A 27,428-nucleotide genomic window follows, 5' to 3' on the forward strand; every position below is an offset into this window, starting at 1 on the left:
CTAAAGTCGAGTTTCTTTCTCTGGCCAATAGGTTGTCTGAATCAGGTGGTCACTGTTCACAAAGTTGCTCTTCCTGTTTGTAGCAGTAGTTGTTTCCCTGTCTTCGATGGTGGCAATAGTTTCACTGTGTGGAATATACCTCTTCTTTAGAACCACCAGGACAGCAACACTTAGGAATGTAGACATGGTGCCCAACATGATGGTCAAACCCAAATAGATATACCTGTGAGACAAGAAGGATTGTGAATTCCTCCCAGCAGTAAGGCTGACTTGAAGCAGTAATCTATGGGAGAAGTCCAGACATAGAGAAAAAGCAATAGGCATCCAGCCACATGTGGCTGTTTGGGAATAGCATTTCAAACAAAGAATCTGTGGAGCATCCCAAAGTCCGGGGGGGGGGGGATTAGAAATGTCCAACAGTAAGGAAAAATAGATTAAAAGTGTGTGGGGGAGGGAAGGGCATATATCGCAAGAGCAGAGTAGCAACCTCCTAAAATTACAACACAACCCACTGTTTTGGCACATAGTTGTCATTGTCAACATTGCTATTCATAGATGATTCTGAAAAATGACATGTTTCAAATTCAGAGTGGGGAAAAATCATGAAATAAATGTACCTGAACGCATTGGAATCATACAGCTTGCAAGCACCTTGGCCTCCACATCTTCTGCTTCCCCATTTTAGGCAAGTAGTATCAATTGATAATCCAAAATACACTGGAGCAGGGATTCCTGCTGCATTTAAAGGAAAAGAAGCATTACACAAGCCGTGGCCATTTATTATTTTTAGTGCCAACTGCTAAAAGATATCAGAATGTAGAAAACACTGCACTAAACTGGTGCATGGTGGAAACAGATTGTTCATACCATTGGATTTTAAGTTATTATCTTTTAAAGTATTTATACACTGCTTTTCAATAAAAGGTCATGAAATGGTTCACATGACAAAATAAATGAAACAGTGCCCCAAACGGGGTTCACAGTCTTACAAAAGACACAAAGGGTGACGCAAGCAACAGCCACTAACACAGAAATTATGCTGGGACGTATAGGAACAGTTACTCGCTCTCCCTGCTAAATAAAGGAGAACCACTGCTTAAAAGATGCCTTGCACCCAGTCAGCAGGGGTAAATTAGCTCTTCTCAGATTCAATATTGTCTTTTACCTAAATGCATTCACACCCCCTCTGTAAGGAAGATTTTAACCAGATCCTTAAACAGAACATTACAAAGTTCACAGCATGAATTGCCTGTGTGACTTTGGGGAGAGATGGGGTCACTGGAGCTCAGTATGGGAGCGACTGCTGTTGGGCTTTGCATAGTAAGAAATTGCTGGGTGACCCAGCAATCAAGAGTCAGCAGGAAGGAAATAATGGAACTGCATTGAGCCATATCAGGAATCCCCTTCCAGATATGCAACACTGCATGTGAACAAAGCTGCACACAAAGGGAAGGGGTCATGCTGTCCATTTGAAGGTAAATACCTATATCTCAGAGTAGAAAAAAAATAATGTGTTAAATGATAAATGCAGATGCAATCCAGAGCTAGAGGAAACTGACTCATACTTACCAAGAACTCTTATGGCTAAAGTATAGATGCCCAGTGCAAAAGATTTGAGTTGTGGGTTAATGCATCTGAAATGTATAAAGCATAAAACCATAATTTATAAATGCATGAAGTATAATACATGATATGAAATTAAATGCAATGTTTTTCTGTCTATTGCCCATTTCTATTGGGAGGACAAAAGGATATTAATTTATAAATTTTTTTAAAGACTTTTTTTCAACTTCATGTGCTATGTAAACCATTTTGTGAACTTCTTTTCTTGAAAAGTGGGTTGGCAAATCTTTCAACTTTAAGGTTCCAGGAACTTTAACAATTGTATAGAAGAGAGAATTTCAGCAGGTGTAGCGTGCCGTCTCACAAATGACAAGCTGCACCTGCTGAAATTCCGTCCTCTACACAATTGCTGAAGGTCCAGGAGCCCTAAAGGTTGGCCACATCTGGTATAGATGAGTGTATAATACATTTTAAAAATATGATTTTTATCGCCTACCTTTCTCCCATCATGAATCTCAAGGAGGTACGTGTGTTGTTCCCAGGTAAACTTCCTTCTAAATACTGACCAGATCCAGATTTCAGCAACCTTGCTGCATTTTGTGCCTTCAGATTATGCATGTGTGAAGGGCCACTGCAGATATAATTCTACAAGTAGTAGAATGTTTAATATCTTTTTGTATCACCTGAAGCACAATGGAGTTATTTCACTCCTTTGACAATCAGTCACTCCTTCATAGTCAGTCAAGCATATTGAATAAGTGTCATAGAAATTAAATATTATATATACCAGGGTGTCCAATTTTTCAGCTTTAGGGCTCCTGGACCTTTAACAATGGTGTCAAAGAAGAAATTTCAGCAGGTGCAGCTTGTCATCTTACAGATGACAATTTCTTCCTCTGTTAAAGATCCAGGAGCCATAAAGTTAAATGGTCGGCCACCCCCGATATATACACATGTTTGAACCTGGCAAGAGTTTGTGGCTCTCTATGGCTTTTGAACCCATGCTGACTCAGGCAGTGGCAGTCTGACCACTGCAGCGACCAGGGGCATACCTGGTGATACGGACCCCTTCTAAGGACTTCAGAGGGCCTTAAAACATCACTTCTGGTTTTCAGCTGAAAACCATGATGTATTAAAGCCCTCCAGAGGCCTTAGAAGGCTTTCTGAAGAACTTTAAATGTCACTTCAGGTTTTTGACTGAAAACTGGCATTTAAAGAACCTCCAGAGGCCTTAGAAAGTATTTATATGGTGTTTATTATTGTTAATGTATTTAATTGTGAATTTGTTAGCCATCTTGAGCTTTGGAAAGAAGGGATATAAATCTCTTGCAGCCCAATCCTATGCATGTCTATTCAGAAGCTGCATTTTAGTCAATGGAGCTCACTCCCAGGTAAGTGTGCATAGGATTGCAGTCTTAAATAAATAAATATTTGATCAGCTTATAGTGGATCTGGCAAGATAGTGACCTGGGCTGGTATAGTGGGGGGGGGGGAAGGGGGTCAGGAAACACAGATCTGACAACACCAGTAGAACTTCTGTATCACCGCATGTTGCCACAAATGCTTGGATTTCCATCTGAGTCAAATTCATACATTCTCTTTCAAGTCAAGGCCTGGTTCACACATGCATATACACCACTTGAGTTCCATACACCTTAATACCCCCTCTTAGCAGCCAACAATACAGAGCCAAGGTGGAAAATTCAGAACATCATGATGTCATTAACAAAATTTACACACATTGTAAAATTTTGAAAGCATGTTGACAACTTGGCATGCCCTTGTCATTTTAGACAATAGCCTCACATTTCCTGTAACATCTACTTTGGTTCTTTATCTTTACCTCTTAAAAATACTCATCAGTGTTCAGTGGAATAACAGTTATTCACCTTAAAAGTAAAATGTATCCAGGAGTGCCTCCAACTGACAATGTATATGAAGTGATGACCGATATTACCAGAAAATAGAGAAACATTTTTGGACATTCATTTCCTTTTTGACATGGTCCAACCACAGCTGAAGAATGCCTTGATGAAGACTCTGCAATTTCCACACAGCTGCAGTTATAAAATATCTGGAATGAAGCCAGTAAAGTGAGTTCAAAATTGCCAAATGATTAATCTTAGCAATGTAAATTCTGTATCTGTTTTCTTAAGTGCATGTTTTTTATTTAAAAATCAGTGACATTTTTTTCAGTAGATCATCAAACCTGGAATTGGTATAAAAAGTTATCATTTTGGAATATTCAACATCTAAAAACTTTTCAGTTTTATAGCCCAATCCTGAGCTTTCTGACACATGCTGGAGCAGTGGCGCCAAAGTGGCTACCGCTGTATCCAACAAGCACCTGGAAGCAGCTGGTGATCTCCGCGGGGGGGCTTCACCCCCCCCCCCCAGTGAAAGCCCCAAGCCCTACAATGGGGCTTCTCAAGTCTGTACTAGCTATTTTGCCGGTGCAGACTTGAAAGACTCCATATTGGGCCTTCCGGCCCCACACAGAGTTCAAGATACAGCAGAGCAGATCTCTGCTGATCTTGCCCCTCCCACCCTGATTCCTACCCACTGCCCTCATTCCACCCTCATTCCACCCTTCCCCTGCCCCCAGAGACTGCACTGCCACCTGGTGGTCATGTTTACCCCTGGCAGCGGCATGTCATCCTACTGGCGCTGGGCTCAGCACCTGACTGGCATGGGCCCAGCACGGGCGCTCCCTACTCTGAGGGTGCCCTAAACGTGCTTTAAGGCATGTTTATGGCACCCAGTGCTGGTGCTAGAGCTCAGCATTGGCACTGGACCACTTTAGGATTGGGCCCATAATCAACAATCACTCTGCCATTTGGAAATACTGAATGCTTGATCCTGTGGGTTCAGTTCACTCTGTGGTGAAATCAGCTTGGATTGTCTTCCCCATATACACACAAATGAAACACTGGTTTGTGAATTGGCTCAACTCCATATCAGAGTCACATAGAAAGCCACTTACCATGTTTTTTCCACTTCCGTTGGCCATTTTACAGCCAGCAAGACAAGCTGAGACATAGGTGATCCCATTTTCACCGCATATGGGATCCCATTCATTTTTGGAGCACTGGCACCCCGAATTGCATTCAGAAATTAGAGTTTGCTCATAGTGAAATTCCTCTTTCTGGCTGGGGAGAAAATTCTTACATTATTCATTAGGTTCTCATCGACTTCTGAGTAGAAACACAAATCCTTCACATTTTAGGAGAAGTCACAATGGTCTTATCAAGAGACCTCACCTGAAGTGCTATCTACCTCTCCTATGGGCAGTCCAATCCTATCCTGCACTGGAACAGGCCAGCCGGCTGGCCTGTGCTGTATCCAATGCAGGTTCTGAGATGGATCCCACCCAACTTGGAGAAAAGGAATTTATTTCCTCTTACCCTGTGTGGCGCGGCAGCCACCTCAATGGGGTTACTTGGATCTGCGCCAGCGAAATCGCTGGTGCAAATCTGAGCAGCTTGGTGTACCACCAGTCTGCTCGGGATGGGGGTTAGGGTCTGGGCTAAGTGCCAGTCCCACCCCCACCCCCGACCTGGTCTACCCACTGGCCTGCCCTCCCCCGCCCTCCCAAACTCCTTTGGCTTCCCTTAGCTGGCACAAACTTGCCTTCCCAGAGTGGTGCAGAGGCTGGATTTGACCTCCGTGGCCCAGCATGCATTCTTGCGTTGGCCCTGCCAACTCCCAAGTTGTTGCAGATGTGCCTTGCAGCATGTTTGCAATAGTCCTGGGCCGGAGAAAGGAATTTGCACCAGTCCAAACAGCACTCTGGATTGCCCTCTAAATCAATCAGGGTATGAAGCAGGGCACCCTTTTTAGTAGCCCAGAACAATCGAACATCCTCTACAGCAGGGGTGCTCACACTTTTTTGGCTCGAGAGCTACTTTGAAACCCAGCAAGGCCCGGAGATCTACCAGAGTATTTTTTTACAATGTTCGCGCCATCATAACATATAACATTTATGTGTACCTTGAGCCCCACTGAGTATAACAGGACTTACTCCTGAGTAGACATGCCTAGGATTAGGCTGTGAGGCTGCAATCCTAGCCACACTTACCTGGGAGTAAGCCCCATTGAGTACAATGGGCCTTACTCCTGGTGTTTCCTCCCAGAGGCACCTGAAGGGGGGGTCAGCACTCCGCGATCTACTCATTTTGCCTCGTGATCTACCGGTAGATCGCGATCCACCTATTGAGCACCCCTGCTCTACAGTATAGGTTTTCAGAAATAACTTTGGAAACATTCCATTTTAGAATGGCACTTCATGCTATTATATAACTGCAAACTGAATTGTTCCCAAAAAGTGGGTCCATGACCCACCAGTGGGTCACAACCCAATTTTTGGTGATTCGTAAAACTGACAGGGTATATCAGGCTATCTGCATCAAGGGTTAAACAACCTGTTACTCAGACGGAGCACTGCTGCCCAATCACCTTTATAGCCACAGAAGCTTGAGCGAATTTTGAATAAAGTGAGCGAATAAAGTGAATTTTTAGGTGGGTCCCCTTGCTAAAAAGTTTGGGAACATTTTCATCACAACAGAGCATTCTGGTTACCTCTCCTTTTAAAACTTTTGTTGGAGAAGTTGTTGCCAATTAACATGGGGGGATTAAACCATGGGATCTGGGAAATATAACCACTTTAGAGATTATTCTAAGCAGTTTAAAAAAACTTTGTCTATTATGTGATATCCCCCTCACCACACGCACATGCACACACTAAATGCTGCATGCAAAAGGTTGTCTCCTTTTTGTAAGGATCATTTTCACAAAGCTTTAGTGATGCAGTCAACTAGGCTGCCAAAGTTATCTGGAAACAGAATCCCTAAAAATCTTTCTTGCTTTCTTGAACTGGCAAAGCAATTCAACATGGTAACCAACTGTGCATCGTTGGTTATGTTGCTGCAAATAGGTGATATTGTGACTTCTTCAAAGATGTTTTTAAAAGAGCATATATGGCTTTATTCTGCCAAACAGAACATGGTTTAATCTTTTTTAAAGGTTGCTCACTCTTTAGCAAACAAGTTCAAAAACTTGAGACTCTATTCCCCAAATCTCACATTTACCATTTCAGAAAATACTATCTAACTGTTTGGATGATAAAAATGTCAGAATGGCAGTGAACCAGCAGCTGTATGTATGGCCAGGGGTTTCTTGAGGGCATCATTCTATATTGTGTACTGTCCATTATATATCGCTCTTTGGGACAGATGTTTAGCAGGGTTATGTAGTAAACTTAGGGGAAATGCCAGAACTTGAAAAGATCTGCTATTTGTTGTCTGACAAGGGCAAATTTGTTCCCTACAAGGCAGATCTGTTTGCTTTGGCCACCAGTAAGGTTGGAAGAACATTTGTCCAATGAAGAGAGGCTAGGTGTTACAGACACTGCCTGACAAAATACAATTCTAACTGAGATTGTTCTCCAGTTGTATACCTGATAGTGTGTCAAATAACCTAGGCAGACATTTAACAAGTTTGAGACTAAAGTTCTTTTGGTACTTTTTGACTTTGACACTAGTCTTTTCAGACACTAAGGACCCAATCGGATCCAATTTTCCACTGCTGGTGTAGCCGTGCCAATGGGGCTTGCACTGCATCCTGTAGTGGGGAGGCAGTCACAGAGGCCTCCTCAAGGTATGGGAACATTTGGGGTTGCATTACGGCTACACCGATGCTGGAAAGCTGGATAGGATTGGGCCCTAAGGACCTAAGTATTGATGCAGCTGTGTCAACTGGGTGCATCTTGCTGTGGGGGGCCCAGGATAGAGACCTCCCTAAGGAAAAAGAATGTTGGTTCTTTTGGGAACGTCAGTCCCTTACTTTGATGCTGCATCAGCTAGATAGGATTGGGCCCTAATTCTGCATATGCTGAACACATGGAAGGAGAGCAAGATCATCCCTGCTGTCCTGGGGCCCCTCACTTGGTATGAACACAAGTTCAGTGCTTGTAAAACTGTTGTATGCAAAAGGCTGCTTTGGTGGACCATCTTTTTATGATGACTTTTAGTTGTAAACAAAGGAACTGAACATAAATTTTGATTGATTGCCATTGAACTAGCCAAAGTCATGTCAAGTTTCATTGGATAAGGCAAGGGTGGACACTTTGAGGCATAAACAAAATGTTCCTTGTCCCTTTGTTCATCCTACCAAACCCAAGGGATCTACTTAAAAGTCAAAACAAACATTGTCAATCTCCCTTCCCCATTCTTGCTAGGAAAACAGCTGGTGAAGCACACACAGATGGGCACGCTTACACTGCCTTTAAGGAAATACCAGCAGCAGCGAGAGAGTTGCTGCAGTGTCAGGGCCGATACTTCTGTTGTGAAAGCAACTATATTTGGCACAGTATGTTGTCCAAGCCATTTCCTAGCACCATCCAACTGAACATACCCTTGGTAGGAGACAGTCAGGCCTGCCACATCAGCATTTTTGCAGCCCATTGCAAACAGTGAAAGGAGCAGCAGGTAACCGAAGAAGGATGATCCCAAGGACAATCTGGCTGCCCCCAAAACATTCAGTCTGAATTTCTTCATGATCAGTCCTCCTGAGAATATCCCAAGGGCTACTGCAGGAATATTGATGAGACCTACAGCCCAAAAAGGAAAATCAATACACTGTAAACTCACTTAGCATGGGTGCGTGAAACCTATCCACCCGTGGCTTACCATGAAAACCACTTAGATTTTACAAACTGTCCTGCTGACTATTTGAAAAAGACCAAGTAGTATTTGAAACATCCAACATTCAAACAGAAACTCCAATGAATTTCCCTTGCCCCCAACCCATTTCTACTGGCTCCCCATGCCTCACAACCAAAAACAGCCACCACCTGCAAAGCAGGAGGGGACAACCTGCTAGAAAGGCCTGCCTGACTCTGTCCTGAGCATCAAATGATACTGTAGAGCACACTGGGGAGCATTTCAGGACAGATAGGGAGAGCTGCCTAGCCCTCCCTGAAGCCAGTTACTTTTGTGAAGGGGGAGGGGTTGCATTTCTAGTCCCTCCAACTCAGTTTGCACCACCATCACTTTTTAAAACTGCGTTGTATTTCCCTGAGGTTTTTCTGTCTAAACCCATTTTTCCTTCTCATGAAATCTCTCAAATATTGCTGCCTCCAGATGAATCCCTCCATATCAATCAGAGGATAATTTTCCATACATTAGTAGTTGCTAAAGTTGGGAATCTGAAATAATACATTTGTCATCTTTCTCTTCACCTATCCCCTCCCCTCCCTCCATCTCTTAGCCACCTACAGCACAAAGGAAAGGTATTGGGGGCCTATTTTTGGCGACTTGTAGTATTCTGCTTGGTAACAGCAATAAAACTTTTGCATAGTCTTCACCAATAATACTTCTGCTTTGCACCACCTTGAATCATTTCACACATAGCTCAAGGCTTAGCACTAAGAAAAGCCTGAAACACAATAGAGGGCATTGTGTTGTATGTAGGAATTATTCTGAATGCTTTTTCTGCTCCTAAACAGCACTTATAGATTACCCCATAGTTTATCAGGTGGCATGTCAGGAAATTCCAACTTCTATCTTTTAGGAAAGAACACAGTACTAAAGACAGAAAACTAACAATCCATGGACCAAAACTGGTCTATAGATGAAACCAGCTGGCAGATATTATTTATGTCAAATATTTATACACCACTCTATTAATGTAGAGCCTTTCAAAGCAGCATAGAGCTAAACACAACTTTAAAAGCCTAGAAAAATGCAGAAATACAAATAATTTAGCACCAGCAGTACAACTTAAAAATCACGAAATAAATCTCCAGATTTAGTGGGGGAGGAAGACCTAGATGACATTAATTAGCACTTCATTAATTAGAACATTAGAACTTCACCTAATGGCAGAAGACAAGGATGTTGGCACCAGGTAGTCTCCCTGGGGAGAGACATCCATTTAGAAAAATAACAGGACACTTCTATCCCTATGATAGTCTCTTTGTGATAATTTCAGAAGTGGGGGGAAGCTGTGAGAAACCCATTGACTATGCTTGCTGCATATTTTCCTGCCATCTCTCTGTACCTGCAGGAGAGACACCCAGTCTTTGTCAAAAGTTTGTGAACTTTGGGTCCATCAAAGAGCTCATATATGTTGGTACTTTCAAAGAGCTCTAGAAGTAGAGAAGCAAAACGTATTTTGCAGACACCATGCTGATACCAAAGGAGATCAGTAAGGAGTTCTTCTATAAGCTTAATAATTTTATCTTCCATTATGCTTTTTCTCAGTTTACTGGGGACACTAAGCCAATTTCCTTTTTCAAATATTGGTGTTACTTTCCCTACCTTCTAATTGTCTGGCACTGAGGCTGACATAAAGGACAAGTTAACTCTTGCAGCAGCAAGTGAATAGTGGAGGTAGGAGGCAACAATTTGCCATACACCACTGTGCTCTGTAGCAACCAGCCAATATAGTGGCCAGACAATGCATATCTGTAACTTCCCAGATGCCATACCAGTTAATCTAGTGTTCCTAAGTTCTGCCAGGTTGTGATTTTGTAGAACAAGGTTAAAATAGACAAGACAGAAGAGATTTATGATTGGATCTCCCAATATCTTCATTTTCTATTTTAAAAAGCCATGTGGATAATGAATCTCTCAAAGGAGAAATGTTTGGGTGGGCCAGTAGAGGAAAGCTGTTTCGGGTGCAATCCTAACCCCTTATGTCAGTGCTTTCCAGCACTGACATAAGGGCAACGCAGCTCCAAGGTAAGGGAACAAACAATCCCTTACTTTGAGGAGGCCTCCATGAGTAACAGCCAACTGCAGGATGCAGCATATGTCCCATTGGAAAGTGCTATGCCAGTGCTGGAAAGCACTGACATAAGGGGTTAGGATTGCACCCTTCCTTGATCTAAATCCATGCCCTCCCTCAGCTGCTATTTGTCATCCTGGGGAAAACATAAAGGTACCATGAAGGATCAATGGCTTTATAATTTAGAGAAGCCCTTCACATTGAGCCTGAGCAGTCAGATTTTTCAAGCTGGTTTTAAATTCAGTAACCCCGTCCCAACTGCCAAATTTGCAGCTCTCTAAACTAAAGAAACAGCTTGGACAAAAAGAGGCAGCAAAACCTCTCCCTCTCTGCTCCTTGCAACAAAATACACCTTGGAGGTTGAGCAAGGGTAGAATCAGATAAAGCGTACTCAAAGCAGAGCCTGCTTTCCATTGCACATTCAATCACAATCTTCAGGGCCTGCCAAGAGTTCCTTCCTGTTCATTTGGTGAATCTGTATGTGGAAATCAATTATGGAATCTGTTCCATTTTCATAATGAAACTTGAGCTGAATTTAGAGTGTTCTATTCAGGCTACAAATTGAGATGGAAGCTGAACAAATTTCAGTGAGAATAAAAAATTATCCTAAGGAGTTCCATACATCTGCACTTTTTAGACTCACTAAGTAGGTGGGGGTGTCCTCCCCCTCACTAGCTAGAGAAACATTTAGTGTAAAAACTATCAAATAATTTGTGGGTGATAATTGATTTTGGCATCTGAAGGGGACCAGTTTGGCTGTTCTCCAGATAGCAATGATTTTTTTCTTGAAGTAACCAATTGGCAGCCCAATCCTAACCTGCGCTGACGGAGATTGGCCGCATGGCATATACTATACCCAGCATAGGTTAGAAGGCAGCTGGAGGTATCCTTGGGGTAAGGGGATAATTTTCCCCTTACCCCGAGTAATGCCCCAGCATGCTATATTGAGCTATTCAGATCTATGCCAGCTATGTAGCTGGCAAAAGTCCAAGCAGCCTGGGGTAATGCCAGCTGGCTCAGAAGGGGAGTTATGATACAAGGGAGATGGCCTCTATCAATCCCACCCCTTCCCAGGTCCAATCCGTCCCACTCCACTCTCCCCTCACCGAGAAATGCCCTCTCCCCATCTCCAGAACACCCTCCCTCTACCCTCAGCCAGCCTCTGTGCCGCTCAGTGCTAACCTCAACTCTGACGGTGGTCCTGGATCTGAGTGCAGTGCTGGAGGGGCAGCAAGGCCACTTTGCTAGTGCTGCTTACTTGCCAGGTGTCATGACATACCTTATGGCACATTTGCAACACCTTCTGTCACTGCGGAAGCTTGCAGAAGCTGGCAGAGCTTGCAGTTTGGATTACACTGTCAGAATCTGGAGGATGGATTGGGCTAAAATGCTAAGTAAACCTATTTGTGAATAGATAGAAGGCTGCAATCCTATACACACTTCCCTGGAAGTGCATGAGGATTTGAACTTACTAAGACTTACTTCTGCATAGACATATATCTGTTATATATAGATCCATATATCAAGGATCACACTGTTCGAAGAGGAAGGAAGTGATGCACAGTTTAATAGCATCCTAATAAAAGAAAAGCATCCAGAACATACCTATGATAAAATTGGTCTTTGTGGATGACTGCCCAAACTGCTGCTCTATGTATTTGGGCTTGTATGTCACCATGCCAATGAGAGAATTGAACTGGATGATGCTGGAGCAAAGATACAAAGAGTAAACTGGATTCCCAAGGAGGCTCTTCAAGGAAGGCAGAAAATCTGCAAAACAAAACAGTTGCTCATTACTGAGAAAGAAACTGGAAATATCTCAATGAAATTAAAGTTTGTTGTGCAAAATCATTTCCCTAGGCAAAATCTTCACAACATTAATGCATATGCATCATCAGGCCAATCACTAAACCTAAAAACTTCCATTGGAGGATTACTCCTCCACCACAGCATTGCCTTCTTCCCATACCTGCTTGGAGCTGATATGATCAGTTGAAGGGTCCTATTATTCACACAGTCAAACAAGAATGCCATGGGTCATATAACTTTGATGCCTCATCTTTTAACCTTAGGTAACTTTATCCTGGTTGCACAGATGCCAGTGCAAAATTTCAACATATTGTAAAGCTATTGTATAATCACCACACACCCAGCTTCCAACTGCAGCTTAATTATTGCATTGCTTCTCCCTCTTTCAGCCCATACTATGATAGATATAGGTTGAGTTATTGTAAGCTTAGAGTCCAGAAGTGCCCTTTAGAGACACTGGGAATAGGGTATCTCTCTTCCATGTTTCAGATAACATGCAATTATTCCTTGAGAGAAGTGATGTAATTCATATTTCTGGAAACTATCTGTGCAATAGTAATTATAAAAATTAAATGGGCTATGTAATCGCTATTGTCCCAATCCAATGGGTCTTTTAGGCTTCCAGAACAAGCGTCCTGGTGGTGTAAACAGCTTTACGGCTGTCGCAAACACAACGCTGGTAAGTGCAGCCTGGCTGCTGGCCACCACAAGCAGCGAGTGGCCAGGTCCACACAAAGATGGACCTAGGACACACTCCCAGGCCAGTGCAAGGAACTTATGTCAGCCCAAGTGAGGGTCAGGATTGTGCCCTTAATTAATTACATTAAGGTGTAAGACAAACTGGTATCATGAACTGAGGCAATCCCAAAAGTGCTAACCTGATACATAGATCAAAACCCTGAAAACTAGATCAAAACTGACTGAAATTAACCAGCTACATTGATGCACCTTTAGCCATCTCAAGCATCTTGACTTGCTCTTCGTAGGTTATATGATGTTCTCTGCTGTCTTCAGTGATGAACTTGGATTGTTCAGAGGAAGAACTGGAATCCTTTTGAGACTCTGGTCTTGGGAGATGCTTTGGTAAGAACCAAAAAGGGATTGCAGCAAGGATGCTAATGACTCCTGCAATTAAATAGCCAAGCCACCAAGCGCCTACCCACTGTGAGTCCTTATGAGTTATGGTTATGCTCTCTGCAAAAGAGAGAAACAATAGAGTTTGGTAGGAATGATCCACACATTTAAAACCTTGTAATCTGATCTGTATTTGTAACTGACACTGCTAATGAATGTCTTCCACTGCAAGAAGATGTGTTTATACTTCCCCTTTTCAAAGAATACTATAGTTGGATGGGATCTTGAAATCATCTAGTCATTATCTAGTACAAACTTCTGCTTAACTCATGTAAATACAGCATTCTTGACAGATGACCATCCAAGCTGTGCTTGAGAACCTCCAGTTAGGGAAAGCCCAAAAGTGCACGAGGCAGCATCAGACAGCTCATATTGTTAGGAAGTTCTTCCTCATGTCTAGCCTAACTTTTTGCATCCTAGGCACGATAAAAACATTCCCACACTTGGAAACTGACCAATGGTTAAGCATAGTACCTTAGCTCAGTTCTAGAGAAAAGGTTATACATACTTATTCTTATAGAATATATATGCATGGGGGGGGGGGGGAGAGAGAGAGAGAATCATTTTTCAGTTTAAACGCCATTCATTTTTGAAGATTGATCATGTTTTAGACATTTAAATCTTCCATTGTAAATCAGTATTTATACATATACAACCATTTATTCAATTTGCGTTTTGAGATACAAACTCACATTAAAAACTGGTACAGACTCACCCATGTCTACAAAGCCAAAGTCTACATATAGCATGGCACACAAAGACCCCAAAAGGAAGCCAAAGATGGGGCCTATAATTGCAACAGTCTGCACACACCCTGTGAAAGACAATAGAACATCCGACTGAAAAGTTATAATTTACTCTTATTACAAAACAAAAGTAATGAGTTGAGTGGGGAGGGGAGAGGGAATTTTCATGAAATCTTTCACACATCCCTTTTGAAAACTGAGCCCCAAAGGTTCATTTAATAACTTACAGCTCAGTCCTAGTATTAAGACAACTTGTAAAAGAATCCAGCTGGTAAAAGAATCCAACATGTTCACTGTTGTGTCCAAGGGTGAATATACAAGACAGTTGTGCAGTGCTAGTTTCCAGTTTGGCAAGCCACTGCTCCATCCATATTGAGATAGCTTGCAGGGCATGTACAACTCCAAGTTTGTGCATTTGGTAGTTGAGACACACTGCTCAGGATGTGGCAACTTCAGCCAAAAACTTTGTCTTGAATAGGTCGTGGTAGGTTCCATTGTTTTATCTCAGGGGCAGTGTTGAACCAGAAAGGGGCTCTACCATAGCAACTATGCCTCTTTGCATGATCCATTGCATGGAAACCTGTTGGCATCAGGGCTTCCAGGGCAGCTTGAAGCTCTTTGCTAATGAGCCCAGTGACTTTGCTGGATCCTAATATGGCTGCCTTCTTACATAAACCCTGTACCTTCCCGCTATTTGTACTTTTTTTTGCCAGTTGCCAGGGTCACCTGAGGCAGAATATCAAATGCTGCCTCCCCCATACCTGGTGATGTGCCAGTCTCTGCTCCTGCCATACCCTTGATTGGAAAAAAGAAAATGGCACAGAAGAAGACGTATTAAGGAGATGACAGTGGTAGGCTTGAGTGTCTCCAATGCATTAGAATGTCTCTGATGCTCTAGCCCAGGGGTGCCCAAAGCCCGGCCCTGGGGCCACTTGCGGCCCTCGAGGCCTCTCAATGCGGCCCTCAGGGAGCCCTCAGTCTCCAATGAGCCTCTGGCCCTCTGGAGATTTGTTGGAGCCCACACTGGCCCGACACAACTGCTCTCAGCATGAGGGCAACTGTTTGATGTCTCACGTGAGCTGTGGATGAGGGTTCCCTCCACTGCTTGTTGTTTCATATCTGTGATGCAGTAGCGGCAGCAAAGGAAAGGCCAGCCTTGCTTTGTGCAAGGCCTTTTATATTCATTCATATAAGTTCCATCATTAATATATTCATTTATGTAAACTTCTGTAAATTTATTCAAATTTTAAATGTAAATTAATTCTTTTTTCCCCCGGCCCCCAACACAGTGTCAGAGAGACAATGTGGCCCTCCTGCCAAAAACTTTGGACACCCCTGCTCTAGCCCACCACTCTTCTCTCCTCTACACTTCCTCTTTCACTTCCTTTTTCAATCCAGGGAATGTGAGGAAAAGGAACGTTAGAGCCATGCGGGTAAATGGAGTTGGGCGCCCCTGCCAATCTGCCATCTGAGGCAACCACTCTGGCCAGTGCTTATATTCTGCCTAGCTCTTGACCAGTTGTGTTTTTTTTTTTTTATGACTTTGGCTTGTGCTTACCACTGTTTGTTGTCTGCTCCAAACTAGACCTGCTACATTTAGAATAAAATCCTATGCATGCTTTCCTGAGAGTAAGTTCCAGTGAACACCACAGGACTTACTTCTGAGTAAACATGACCATCATCGCTGTGCTAGTCAAACAGGCTGTTAACTGATTATTCTTTTAGGGCCCAATCCTATCCAACTTTCCAGCGCCAGTGCAGCCGCAATGCAGCCCAGTGGTAAGGGAACAAAAGTTCTCTTACTTTGAGGAGGCCTCTGCCTCCCCACCAAAGGATGCAGCATATGCCCCATTGGCACAGCTGCACCGGCCCTGGAAAATTGGATAGGATTGGTTCCTCAGTCATTTGAAAAATGCCCTGATTAATCAGACAGAAGATTTTTTTTTTTTTTAAGTAAAATACATATTTCAATACAAGCAATTTCAAGTCCATGGATGGCTTGCACCACTTATAGGAATTTAACACTCACAGACTTATATGAGGATAAGCTGTGTAGAATTCCCAAAAGACAGATAATGTTCTGTGGCAGAATTTTCAATTCTGCTTCTCGGAGAAAGCGAGTCAGAAGGAAAAATACCTCCGCAGAGCAGACCAGTTCCTTACAGGGCCTGAAAGACTATTCAGTGTTAAGGCAACAAAGGAATCCAAATGTATAATAAGGGATTTTGAAAATGAAAATGGAGGCGATCACGTGCATTGTGCTTAATACTGTTGAAAACCAAGGTTCACTGAAGTTCATCCAGGTAAAAGGAAAAGAGCAATCTAATGTAGCAGAGAAAATTTTATGTAAATATGATTTTTCAATACCAATGTAAAAAGCTGCACTTTCTTCTGTGGCATAGTCATCAATGTAGGCAATCCCCAAAGGCTGAATTGGTGTTTCCCCAATTCCACGCAGTAGATTCCCCAGCAAGACATAAATCCACATGGAGGTTCCTGCTTCCTTTTCACATCCTGTACATACAAGCCCAAAAGACTGAAGATGACACTTACACATTTATTAGATGTGTGTCACACTCAACCACTTTCACACTGAACCACACAAACAACACAAGAAACAGCTGCTAAAAGATACCCTTACTTTACCATTGTTGCATGCTTATGCCCCACTTCCTCAAGCAGCTTGAGGAGTTCTAGGACTGCAGCACTGTCTGGGTTTTGATTCCCTTTGGACAAAAGATCACTGGAAACTTACAGTGACTTGTAATGCTTGCTTTATGTACAAGTATCCAGACTTGAGTGTTTGGACTGACTTAGATAGCATACACACTTGCAAGCAATCAAATTATGTATGTCTTCTAACTAGCTGTCAGTTTCTTCTCTTAGTTTACACTGCAGCCTCTCAGATAAAAATCTTAATTCTCTTTGTCACTTCCAAAATCCGCCAGCATGTGCTGCTTTCATTTCACTGACTCAGAGCTCAATCCTGTCCCCCATCATCCTATATGATGCAGCTATGCTGCCAGAGAATGCACTGCATCCTATTGGGGGCAACAGATGATCTGGGAGAGATAAGTAAAAATCTTGTCTTTCTTGTCTGTCCATATGCCACCTGCCTGTCAATAGGTCTTCTCAGACCTATGCCAGTTATTTTGCTCGCATAAGTCTTAGGAGTGATGGGGGCATGTTAGGCCAGGAAAACAAGGCATAGAAACCCAGCATGCATTCCTGCAGCTGAGAGCCACCCCCACCCTGCTCTTTCCCTTCTCCCCACCCCAAAACTCCCCCTAACCACCCAAAACTTGCCCCTGGCAGGACCTTACCTGTTCCAACACAGGCTGCGAGATAGCCCAATCCTAAAGGCAATACCACTGTTGGGTGCAGCGGTGCTAAAGCTGCATCCTGCGGCAGCACAGAAGCCACTGGAGATCTCCTCAGGGGAAGCCCCAAGTCCCACAATGGGTCTTCTCAAGTCTGCACTGGCTATTTTCCCAGCGCAGAGTTGAGAGACTCCATGTCAGGCCAGAAGGAGTTCAGCAGAACTCCCCGGGTCCTATCTCCCTCCCTGGTTCCTCCCCCCACCCCATCCTCCCTCCGCAACTTCCCTCTGCCCCGTAACACCTCCCCCTGTCCCCAAAGCCCTCACTGCCGCCATAAGAACATAAGAACATAAGAACAGCCCCACTGGATCAGGCCATAGGCCCATCTAGTCCAGCTTCCTGTATCTCACAGCGGCCCACCAAATGCCCCAGGGAGCACACCAGATAACAAGAGACCTCATCCTGGTGCCTTCCCTTGCATCTAGCATTCTGACATAACCCATTTCTAAAATCAGGAGGTTGCGCATACACATCATGGCTTGTACTCCGTAATGGATTTTTCCTCCAGAAACTTGTCCAATCCCCTTTTAAAGGCGTCCAGGCCAGTCGCCATCACCACATCCTGTGGCAAAGAATTCCACAGACCAACCACACGCCGAGTAAAGAAATATTTTCTTTTGTCTGTTCTAACTCTCCCAACACTCAATTTTAGTGGATGTCCCCTGGTTCTGGTGTTATGCGAGAGTGTAAAGAGCATCTCCCTATCCACTCTGTCCATCTCCTGCATAATTTTGTATGTCTCAATCATGTCCCCCCTCAAGCGTCTCTTTTCTAGGCTGAAGAGGCCCAAACGCCGTAGCCTTTCCTCATAAGGAAGGTGCCCCAGCCCCGTAATCATCTTAGTCGCTCTCTTTTGCACCTTTTCCATTTCCACTATGTCTTTTTTGAGATGTGGTGACCAGAACTGGACACAATACTCCAGGTGTGGCCTTACCATAGATTTGTACAACGGCATCTTGCTGTTACCTAGCTCTTACCTAGCTCTGGGCAGCATATGGCTGGCACTTGGCTCAGCGTCAACTGGAGCTGGGCCGGCGAGGGCACTGACTTGGCCTAGGGTGTCACAGGTGTGCCTTATGGCACGTTTGCAACACCCAGCCCTGCACTGGAGGTCAGTGCCAGCACTGGCCCAGCTCAGGATTGTGTTCTCCATCTGGGGCAAGCATATGGAGCCTCTATGTGTTTGTTCCAGCAGTTCCAACACACATGACAGCAGAGCAACATCTATAGTGCTGTAAAAGGATTTGCAGCTCTCTATCAGATTGGGCCATCACTCAGAGAAGGGGGAGGGGAGGAGGAATCACCTTGCTCCTTTGTCTGTCCTCTTAGGTAGGTGTACAGGAGGGGCTTGAAGGCCCCAGTGAAGGAGCCCCATTGCCCATTTAAGGAATTTCCTGGGCCATTAACATTTGTTAAGTGTCTTTTGTCTCTCCCAGGCAAAGTGACTAAGCGTGCACTGGCTCTAGTGCTAAGTTCATTCACAACAACAAATCCGAACTTCACAGCATTTTCATGGCATATAATAAACCATAGATATCCATGTGAATCTACAGCCTATTCTTACCTGCATGCATTTGTGCCTGAGAGCTTTCCAAGACTGAGACTGGTATTTGGTTTTGATCTTGCAGACATGGGGAGATGCTGACAGTTGAATTGGAGGAGGAAGAAAGTATCTTATACTGGTAGCTGTGTAAAAACAAAGAGTTTTCTTACACAAAAGTCTCATCTTAGATATTTTTGAAAATACTCTTTCAATCCCTCTCTCCCTTTAAAGAAGAAATCCATGGAAGTGGACATCACAATGTCTTATCAACTCTGTATTCTGGTTGATGAAATAATTCCACCCAGTATCTCTGTTCATATCAACTTAATAGAAGCACCTGCTGGCATTAGCAAAATGTTGTTATTAATGTTCACATTTTTGGTTCATTGTGAAAGTGAACATGATTCAGGTTGTCAGGCTAGGTCTCCTTTCATGCAACAGTACAAACTAACAAATTTGCTATCAAATAACATCTAAAAATGTAAAAATTATCTTGCTGGATCAGATCAAAGATTCACTGAGCCCAACATTCTGTTTTTACCAAGAGTCAACCAGATGCTCAAAGGCCTTATAAGGAGATCATGGAAGTGATTATCACATTCCAGCATTTGGTACTCAGTGTACAGGTCCAGCCTTGTTATACATGGATTTTTTATACACGGATTTGACTCAACACGAATGGCCCTTGAAAATGAAAAGGAATGTGCTGATCCCTGGAGAAGGGGAAAATGCATCCCTTTAAAATCACAGTTTAAAAAACTGCTTTTTACTGTTGCAGAGAGACAGTCATACAAGTGATTACAGGTATAACCTAAGTATCCACAGATTTTTCTGTCTCAAAGCTGATGAGAAGGGCCCTTTAAATTAAAGGAAAACAGTTGTTTAATAATGCCAGAGAGGGCAGACAGCTGACAATCCATCAATCATTCTCTCTGCAGGCTTCACTCCTCCCTTCCCCCTGAGCACGTGAAAGAAGGCTAAATGGCAGTGATTATCACCTTCTTCATTCTTTCCCCTTTGCTGGGGCTCCTGGTCAAGGGAGAGATTGCTGCCTCCTAGTGAAGCCTAAGCTCCTGAAGAGAAACTGATTGACTCTGTGTGCATTAAAGGTCAGCAAGGCTGTTTTTAAACCACCAGAGCAAAGAAACTTTGTTTTGTAAATTGATTTGCTGTGTTTTAGTCATTCACGTGTGTTCTTGGAACGGAACCCTGGCGAATAATGAGACTCAACCTGTACTTGAAAAACCCATTTAGCTATTAACGATAGACATCTCCTTCACGGATATTTAAAAAGCCATTTAAATTTATAACTACCCCAGATCTCTTCATGCAGATTCAACATCTGAAAATTTGAATGCAAATTGCAGCTCCAAAATCCACACAAATCCTCCCACTTTTGGAAACAGGATCACAGGAAAATAATCAACAACTATTAACACAATGTTGAACCCCATCCCCAGTATTTTAGATTTTCTTTTTAATGAATATGACTGTATTTTTTAAATCTTTTCTGGTTGTTAGCTGCCTTTGGTCTCTTTTGTGAGAAAGGCAAAAATATAAATATTTTTAAAGAATAAAAATAAACTCATCTCTATCATCATGCTAACAGTGTGATATTAGGCAACGTTCCACATATAACGGCATTCTGGATTGTGAGAACTATTCACTTTTGTTTCTAAAATATTAACAAATGATTGCATACTCACTGCCCCATAAAGAACTGTGGCACTGCTATCAGAAATGTTCCAACTGACATGATTAGGCACCCAGCTCCAATTATCTTTGGCCTATGAAGTTTGGCTCCAAAGTAGCTTACAAGAATTATTATTAAAAGATTCCCTTTAAGAAACAAAGAAAGAATAACCTAGGCTGAGAAGAAGATCCATAAGCAAAGCACACAAGTTATGGCCCAATCCTAAGCAAGTGGCACATTAGTGGTACACATGTTCCACCAGTGCACACTGTTGCAATATGGCTATAAAACACTTTGCAACAGTGTTCTTAGTCAGCGCACCAGTGGGAAGGCTGGAGCCTTTCCATATGCACTGATGGTTGCAAGGGCGCCTACCAGACAAGGTAAATCCGTCACAGGGGTGGGGGAGGGCGAGGAAGGGGCAGAACCGGGCAGGGGGTGGTGACAAGGACAGGTGGTTGGGTGTATTAGGCCTGGGAGGATCAGTGGTGCCTACGCAGGCCATTGCCTATTCCTTTTCCTGGGCCCAATCCACCTGCATGGGTCAACTTAGACTTGTGCCAGGAATATCACTGGCACAAGCCCCAATTGACTGACTGTGGCTGCTAGGACTTACCCAGGGGCAGTACCCTGAGGAGACCTCCAAGAGCCTAAATTCCCCCTTGGGATGCAGTATAGCCCATACCGATGCTGCTGCATCGCTATGGGGGAATTTAGTTAGAATTAATCATCTGCAAAGTATTTGAAACAACCATTGTATATGTCACATACCAATTTCAAAGCTCCCATCTATGAGGCCAACCAGAGAAGAAGGGATATCAAATCTTCTTTCTATTTGGGTGATGGTACTTTTCAGATAACTTCCCGACAAAGCTTTTGCAAAGTAAACAAATGATAATGCACCAAGAAAAATCTGTAAGAGAAAATGGTTGTGGATTGAAAACATCCTATCAACGTGGAACAAAATGGTGACTGAGAATCTTGTGGTTCTTGTGAAACCCTCCTCTGCAGGTTACAGGTAACACCAAAGCTGGGTTGAGTGCTATGTCAACCTTTAACAAGATGTTTGCATTATTATGATTTCTATAGCTCTATCCATCAATGTGCATGGAACTTTAGACCAGAGGAGAAGATGGGTCACCGTTCCAAGGGTCTCACAGTCCAAAACAGTCACAAGACCATCATCCTGCTAAGTTGATTTTAAGTAGTAGAGAACAAACTTGCGCACGTTTATCAAAAAGGTAAAAAGTGTGAAGTAACTAGACGGTGACTCAAGAAAATGTACAAACACTTTATAGTGTGAAAGTTATTATGCTATCATTCATACATATACTGCATATGGTATAAACAGAAGCAGTTGTTTGACCCAGTTAATTAATTAGTTAATGCAGCAGTTCTCAAGCTCCCAGGGAATTTAAGAACAATGGTAAGTCTTTGCGGGGGTGAGGGGAAGGCAGCAATATGATCCCCAGGATTGTGCCACTGCCAGGGACTAAGGGGCTCTTTTTCAGCTGACCCCTTCCTGAGCTGACCTACAGTGCAGGGGGAGGGGTATGTGCAGGGAGCCCTCTGCAAGGCCACTTGTGCCTGAAAACAATGAAAAAAGGTGATCAAGACCCACTTCCAGTTTCGTGATCATGACCCAAAAGTGAGTCTTAATTGCCTTTTTAAATTGTTTTGAGTCACAGGGAGCCCTTGCAGAGGGCTCCTCAGGGCTCCCCACACCCCAATGCCGGCACAGGAAGGGATAAGTTAAAAAAAAATCCTCTTGGTCCCTGGCAGAGGTGCGATCCTGGGAAATGCGCCGCTGCCTTCCCCCATTCTGTGCCCCTTAAAGGGCCGGGGACAGTGCATCCCAAGCTGGTGGGTTGCAACCCACCGGTTTGAGAACCACTGAGTTAATGAATTGGACAAAATGCTTTATTTCTTCCCCATTGGCATCTATATAATGCTGATTAAGGTATCTGCAGACATCCAATGTGCGTGCTGAGGTGGTTCCACACATCTCTTCGGTTGCTTCCCTGAGATATTGATGTGTTGCTAGTTTCCTACAAGGAAGTATATAGTAATTAGAGCTCATTAAAATGTGTGCACTTTTTTTTTTTTGAGACACCCTGTACTTAAGCATTATCAGAATATCAGGCTTGCTTTGCTCTGCTTCAAAACCCTAAACAATTAATTTCAAATAGAGCCAACTGGTTGCCAGTATAGTATTATACGGGTCTGGTCATTAATGGCAGACTTGTCTCTGTATTTCTGACAAGTGTTCCCTCAGTATGTGATAGATCTATAGACTTTGCACAAATGTCCAGCTCCCTCAAGTCTTTATAAATCTTTATTCTCCCTATATACTTCCTGTCAGAATCTTCTCCAAGTCCTGGGCAAACTGGCACTGAACTGTGTCCCGTGCTTGGCAAATGAAAAGTCAGTCATGTTCATTAAACTTGCATTAGGAGGCAAATAAAATCATTCCCCCTGTGCCCACTTCAGTGGTAATCCGATTCCCTCCTGATTTGAATAAACCTTCAGTTGCCACTGAGCCACTCAGGAAGCAGCTTATGGCCTCCCAAAATAGAAGAACAATTAATGTAGAACACCAACCATCTCCCCAGGTTTGGTGTTTCCTCTGACTTGGAAACAGGGTTGCCAATCAACCAGGAGATGGAGGAAAAAATGGTGACTGGGTAGGTTTGTGTTCTCAGACCAGTTGATAGAAAAAATGAAAAACAAGAGGCAGTTGGGTCTGATTCTAAGTCAACTATTTGTATTGGAAGTATACCTTGAGTGAAGGGAAATATTTCGCACTAGGCTCTTTCCTGGGCAAACCAGAAACTGCTGGCATCTGCCAATGGGCTTGCTCCAGGCTCTGCTCTAAATGCAGATGCCTCCCAGGTTCCACTTAGGTACCAGAATTTAACTGCAAGAGTTTGCAAACCTGCAAACCATGACAGTGGCCACACACCTGGTGATGGGAACAACTGGTGATTCCCAAATGCCTGTCATTCTTCCACAAATGTTGTCGTAGGCACTTGGGAGGAGGCTGCAAGAGCAAAGAACTGGTTGGACAAGAGAGGTCATTAAGGCCCCAGCAAATCTACCCTAGCCTTTGCAAACTCCAGCTGGTGAGACGGTCTCAGTGCCACCAAAATACTACCTCAGGATTGCCAATGAAATTTCACCTCAGGAAAACTTCAAAGAGGAAGCTTCTTTCTCTTCAGCAGAAACATTCTGAGGTCTAGTCTACATGGTTCACAGGGTGAATGGAAGAATCTTGAGGTGGTTAAAGCAGACCGTAGACAGGAATGCTATTTTTTAAATGTTCCTCTATGTAAAAAATAACTTAATAATCTGCATATTGAGCAGAAAGTTCTTAACCTGATCTGCTCCTTGAGATTCCTCTGTAAGGAAATGTTCTGCTGTTGTAACAAGCAGTGCAGCCCTAGGTTGGATTGGGCTGTAAATAATAGTAAAAATAATAATTTATAATAATGCATACATGAAACGTAAAATAGCATATAGGGGAAAAAAGCCTAATGGGTCACTTCCTTACAGCAAAGCACCATCCGGAAGGAGCACTTTGGAATAGAAACAAGTTGGGGGGATAATACTTAACCCTCTCCTAACCCATCATTTGATTTGTATAACTATCAAATGGTATACACAAAAATTAGCCTACCTGGATGTAGAAAACTGGAATATAGTAGCTTGAACTCTAATTTTCTAGTACTCTGTCCACTCAAGGAAACTAAATGCAATAACACTGTCCCTGGAAGGTCTAACTGCTCAGAGCCTTTACTAACACATTATACTGCATGTCTGAAGTCTATTGACAGTTGACATTCACATGCTGACAAATCCAGAAAAAAGTGTTGTAAATGTTTGAAAAATGAAAGATGCACTGGTGGATGCCAACAATAATCTAATTATGATTGTCAGCATTCATTGGTGTAGGTCTGAAAAGCAGGGATCTATCTGGACATTCATGAATGAATGTCATGAATGTCCAGATAGATCCCTGCTTTTCTAGAGGAGAGGAGGAGGTCAAGCAGCATACAGGAGGTCAAGAGGAGAGGAGAGGAGAGGAGAGGAGGAGGTCAAGCAGCAAGGAGGTCAAGAGGAGAGCTCAAGCAGCATACAAGGCCTGTCCCAGTGAGCACAACCTGCAGGTCCTCCGAACTGCTCGCAGCAAAGTCCAACAGACTGCCAGGAGATGTGCTAACGACTACTGGCTCCAGCTCTGTTCCGAGATACAGATAGCAGCTGACACGGGCAACATCAAGGGGATGTATGATGGTATCAAGCAGGCCCTAGGTCCAACACAGAAGAAAATTGCCCCTCTGAAGTCTGCCACAGGCGAGGTCATCCAGGATCGGGCGCAGCAGATGGAACGCTGGGTGCAGCACTACTCTGAGCTATATTCCAGAGAAAATGTAGTCACCGAAGAAGCACTGAACAACATTGAGTGCCTGCCTGTGCTGGAAGAGCTTGACAGTGAACCAACCCTAGAAGAACTTCACGTGGCCCTGGACTCCCTTGCCTTTGGCAAGGCACCTGGAAAAGACAGCATCCCTGCTGAAGTCCTAAAATGCTGCAAAGAGATCATCGTCACTGAGCTGCATGAAATCCTCTGTCTCTGCTGGAGAGAAGGTGGAGTACCTCAAGACATGAGGGATGCAAACATCATCACGCTGTACAAGAACAAAGGTGACAGGGGTGACTGCAACAACTACCGCGGCATCTCTCTCCTTAGCGTTGTAGGAAAGCTGTTTGCCCGAGTTGTACTAAAGAGGCTCCAGGTACTTGCAGAGAGCGTCTATCCAGAATCGCAGTGTGGATTCCGAGCCAACAGGTCCACCACTGATATGGTATTCTCCCTTAGACAACTGCAGGAGAAATGCAGGGAACAACGACAGCCACTCTTTATAGCCTTCATAGATCTCACAAAGGCTTTCGACCTGGTCAGCAGAGACGGCCTCTTCAAGATTCTCCCCAAGATTGGATGTCCACCCAGGCTCCTCAGCATCATCAGATCCTTCCACAAGGACATGAAGGGCACTGTTGTCTTCGATGGCTCCACATCAGACCCTTTTGACATCCGAAGCGGAGTGAAGCAGGGCTGTGTTCTTGCACCAACCTTGTTTGGGATTTTCTTCGCTGTCCTGCTGAAGCAGGCCTTTGGAACTGCAACAGAAGGCATCTATCTCCGGACCAGATCAGACGGAAAGCTCTTCAACCTCTCCAGACTGAGAGCAAAATCCAAAGTCCAGCTGAAATGTCTGCGTGACTTCCTCTTTGCCGACGATGCAGCTGTCACTACCCACTCTGCCAAAGATCTCCAGCAGCTCATGGATCGTTTTAGCAAGGCCTGCCAAGATTTTGGACTGACAATCAGCCTGAAGAAAACACAGGTCATGGTTCAGGATGTGGACTCACCTCCCTGCATTACAATCTCTGAGCATGAACTGGAGGTTGTCCATGACTTTGTGTACCTTGGCTCAACGATCTCCGACACTCATTCTCTCGATACCGAGCTAAACAAGCGCATCGGTAAAGCAGCTACCACGTTTTCCAGACTCACAAAGAGAGTCTGGTCCAACAAGAAGCTGACGGAACATACCAAGATCCAGGTCTACAGAGCTTGCGTCCTGAGTACACTTCTGTACTGCAGCGAGTCATGGACTCTTCACTCACAACAGGAGAGGAAACTGAGCGCTTTCCACATGCGCTGCCTCCGACGCATCCTCGGCATCACCTGGCAGGACAAAGTTCCAAACAACACAGTCCTGGAACGTGCTGGAATCCCTAGCATGTATTCACTGCTGAAACAGAGACGCCTGCGTTGGCTTGGTCATGTCGTGAGAATGGATGATGGCTGGATCCCAAAGGATCTCCTCTATGGAGAACTCGTGCAAGGAAAGCGCCCTACAGGCAGACCACAGCTGCGATACAAGGACATCTGCAAGAGGGATCTGAAGGCCTTAGGGATGGACCTCAACAAGTGGGAAACCCTGGCCTCTGAGCGGCCCGCTTGGAGGCAGGCTGTGCAGCATGGCCTTTCCCAGTTTGAAGAGACACTTTGCCAACAGTCTGAGGCTAAGAGGCAAAGAAGGAAGGCCCATAGCCAGGGAGACAGACCAGGGACAGACTGCACTTGCTCCCGGTGTGGAAGGGATTGTCACTCCCGGATTGGCCTTTTCAGCCACACTAGACGCTGTGCCAGAACCACCATTCAGAGCGCGATACCATAGTCTTTCGAGACTGAAGGTTGCCAATACATCTGGACATTCATGAAATATATCTGGGATTATAAGCATTCTCATCTGAATCCCAACCTTGACAAAACATTCAACATTTTCTTGAAACGGAGAGAGATCAGGGTTTTTTGTCCCCCCCACCCAAAAAAAGTGTAAATAAAAATCAAATCTAACATAAACAATTTCATATAATCTAATGGTCCTTGCAAAATCTTAAAATAACTTATACTCAGAACAATCCTATTTATTTCTGTAGGGCTACCAGACCACAAGTGCCAAAGGCTACAGCCATGATTTGGTCTGATGGAGAAAAGGCTTTTGAGGGAAAAGGACACTGTATATAGTATCTTCAAAAGGGCAATCTTTCACACTTCTCAGCTCTTATCATACCTTTATTCCTCCACATAATGTTTCTTTCTTCTTTGAAGCTGAAGATTCTGATTTTGAAGAAGCCCTGTCAATGGATAGGATTGTGTTTTTTGAGAAAAGTTTGGCGTTTTCTTTGGATGAGATCTCCAT

The 27,428-nt window shown here is 43.8% G+C and overlaps 1 protein-coding gene across 2 annotated transcripts; it reads right to left on the reverse strand.

The window, feature by feature from the left end:
- Positions 1-27,428, reverse strand: LOC136656803 (solute carrier organic anion transporter family member 1C1-like). Of its 2 annotated transcripts, XM_066633120.1 has the most exons (14): positions 27,300-27,428; positions 21,427-21,568; positions 20,669-20,801; positions 18,984-19,105; positions 16,407-16,553; positions 14,009-14,107; positions 13,108-13,353; positions 11,956-12,120; positions 7,975-8,170; positions 4,547-4,712; positions 3,453-3,637; positions 1,570-1,634; positions 618-735; positions 1-223 (listed from the first exon to the last, which is right to left on the reverse strand). In XM_066633120.1, exons 1-14 carry the CDS (start codon positions 27,426-27,428, stop codon positions 1-3), a joined length of 2,136 nt encoding a protein of 711 aa, XP_066489217.1. The 2 variants fall into 2 exon arrangements, with proteins under 2 accessions (XP_066489217.1, XP_066489218.1); XM_066633121.1 differs by lacking the exon at positions 16,407-16,553.

Source organism: Tiliqua scincoides, chromosome 7 (assembly GCF_035046505.1).
Source record: "Tiliqua scincoides isolate rTilSci1 chromosome 7, rTilSci1.hap2, whole genome shotgun sequence".
NCBI classification, from domain to species: domain Eukaryota; kingdom Metazoa; phylum Chordata; class Lepidosauria; order Squamata; family Scincidae; genus Tiliqua; species Tiliqua scincoides.

What these genes read in the sequence shown, in the direction of transcription:
- LOC136656803 (XM_066633120.1), bottom strand. Translation starts at nt 27,428, where the DNA reads ATGGAGATCTCATCCAAAGAAAACGCCAAACTTTTCTCAAAAAACACA. An exon ending in GATGCTTGAGATGGCTAAAG is followed by an intron (nt 12,121 to 13,107) that starts GTGCATCAATGT and finishes TTTGTTTTGCAG; the next exon opens with ATTTTCTGCCTTCCTTGAAG. An exon ending in TATGATTCCAATGCGTTCAG is followed by an intron (nt 224 to 617) that starts GTACATTTATTT and finishes CTTGTCTCACAG; the next exon opens with GTATATCTATTTGGGTTTGA.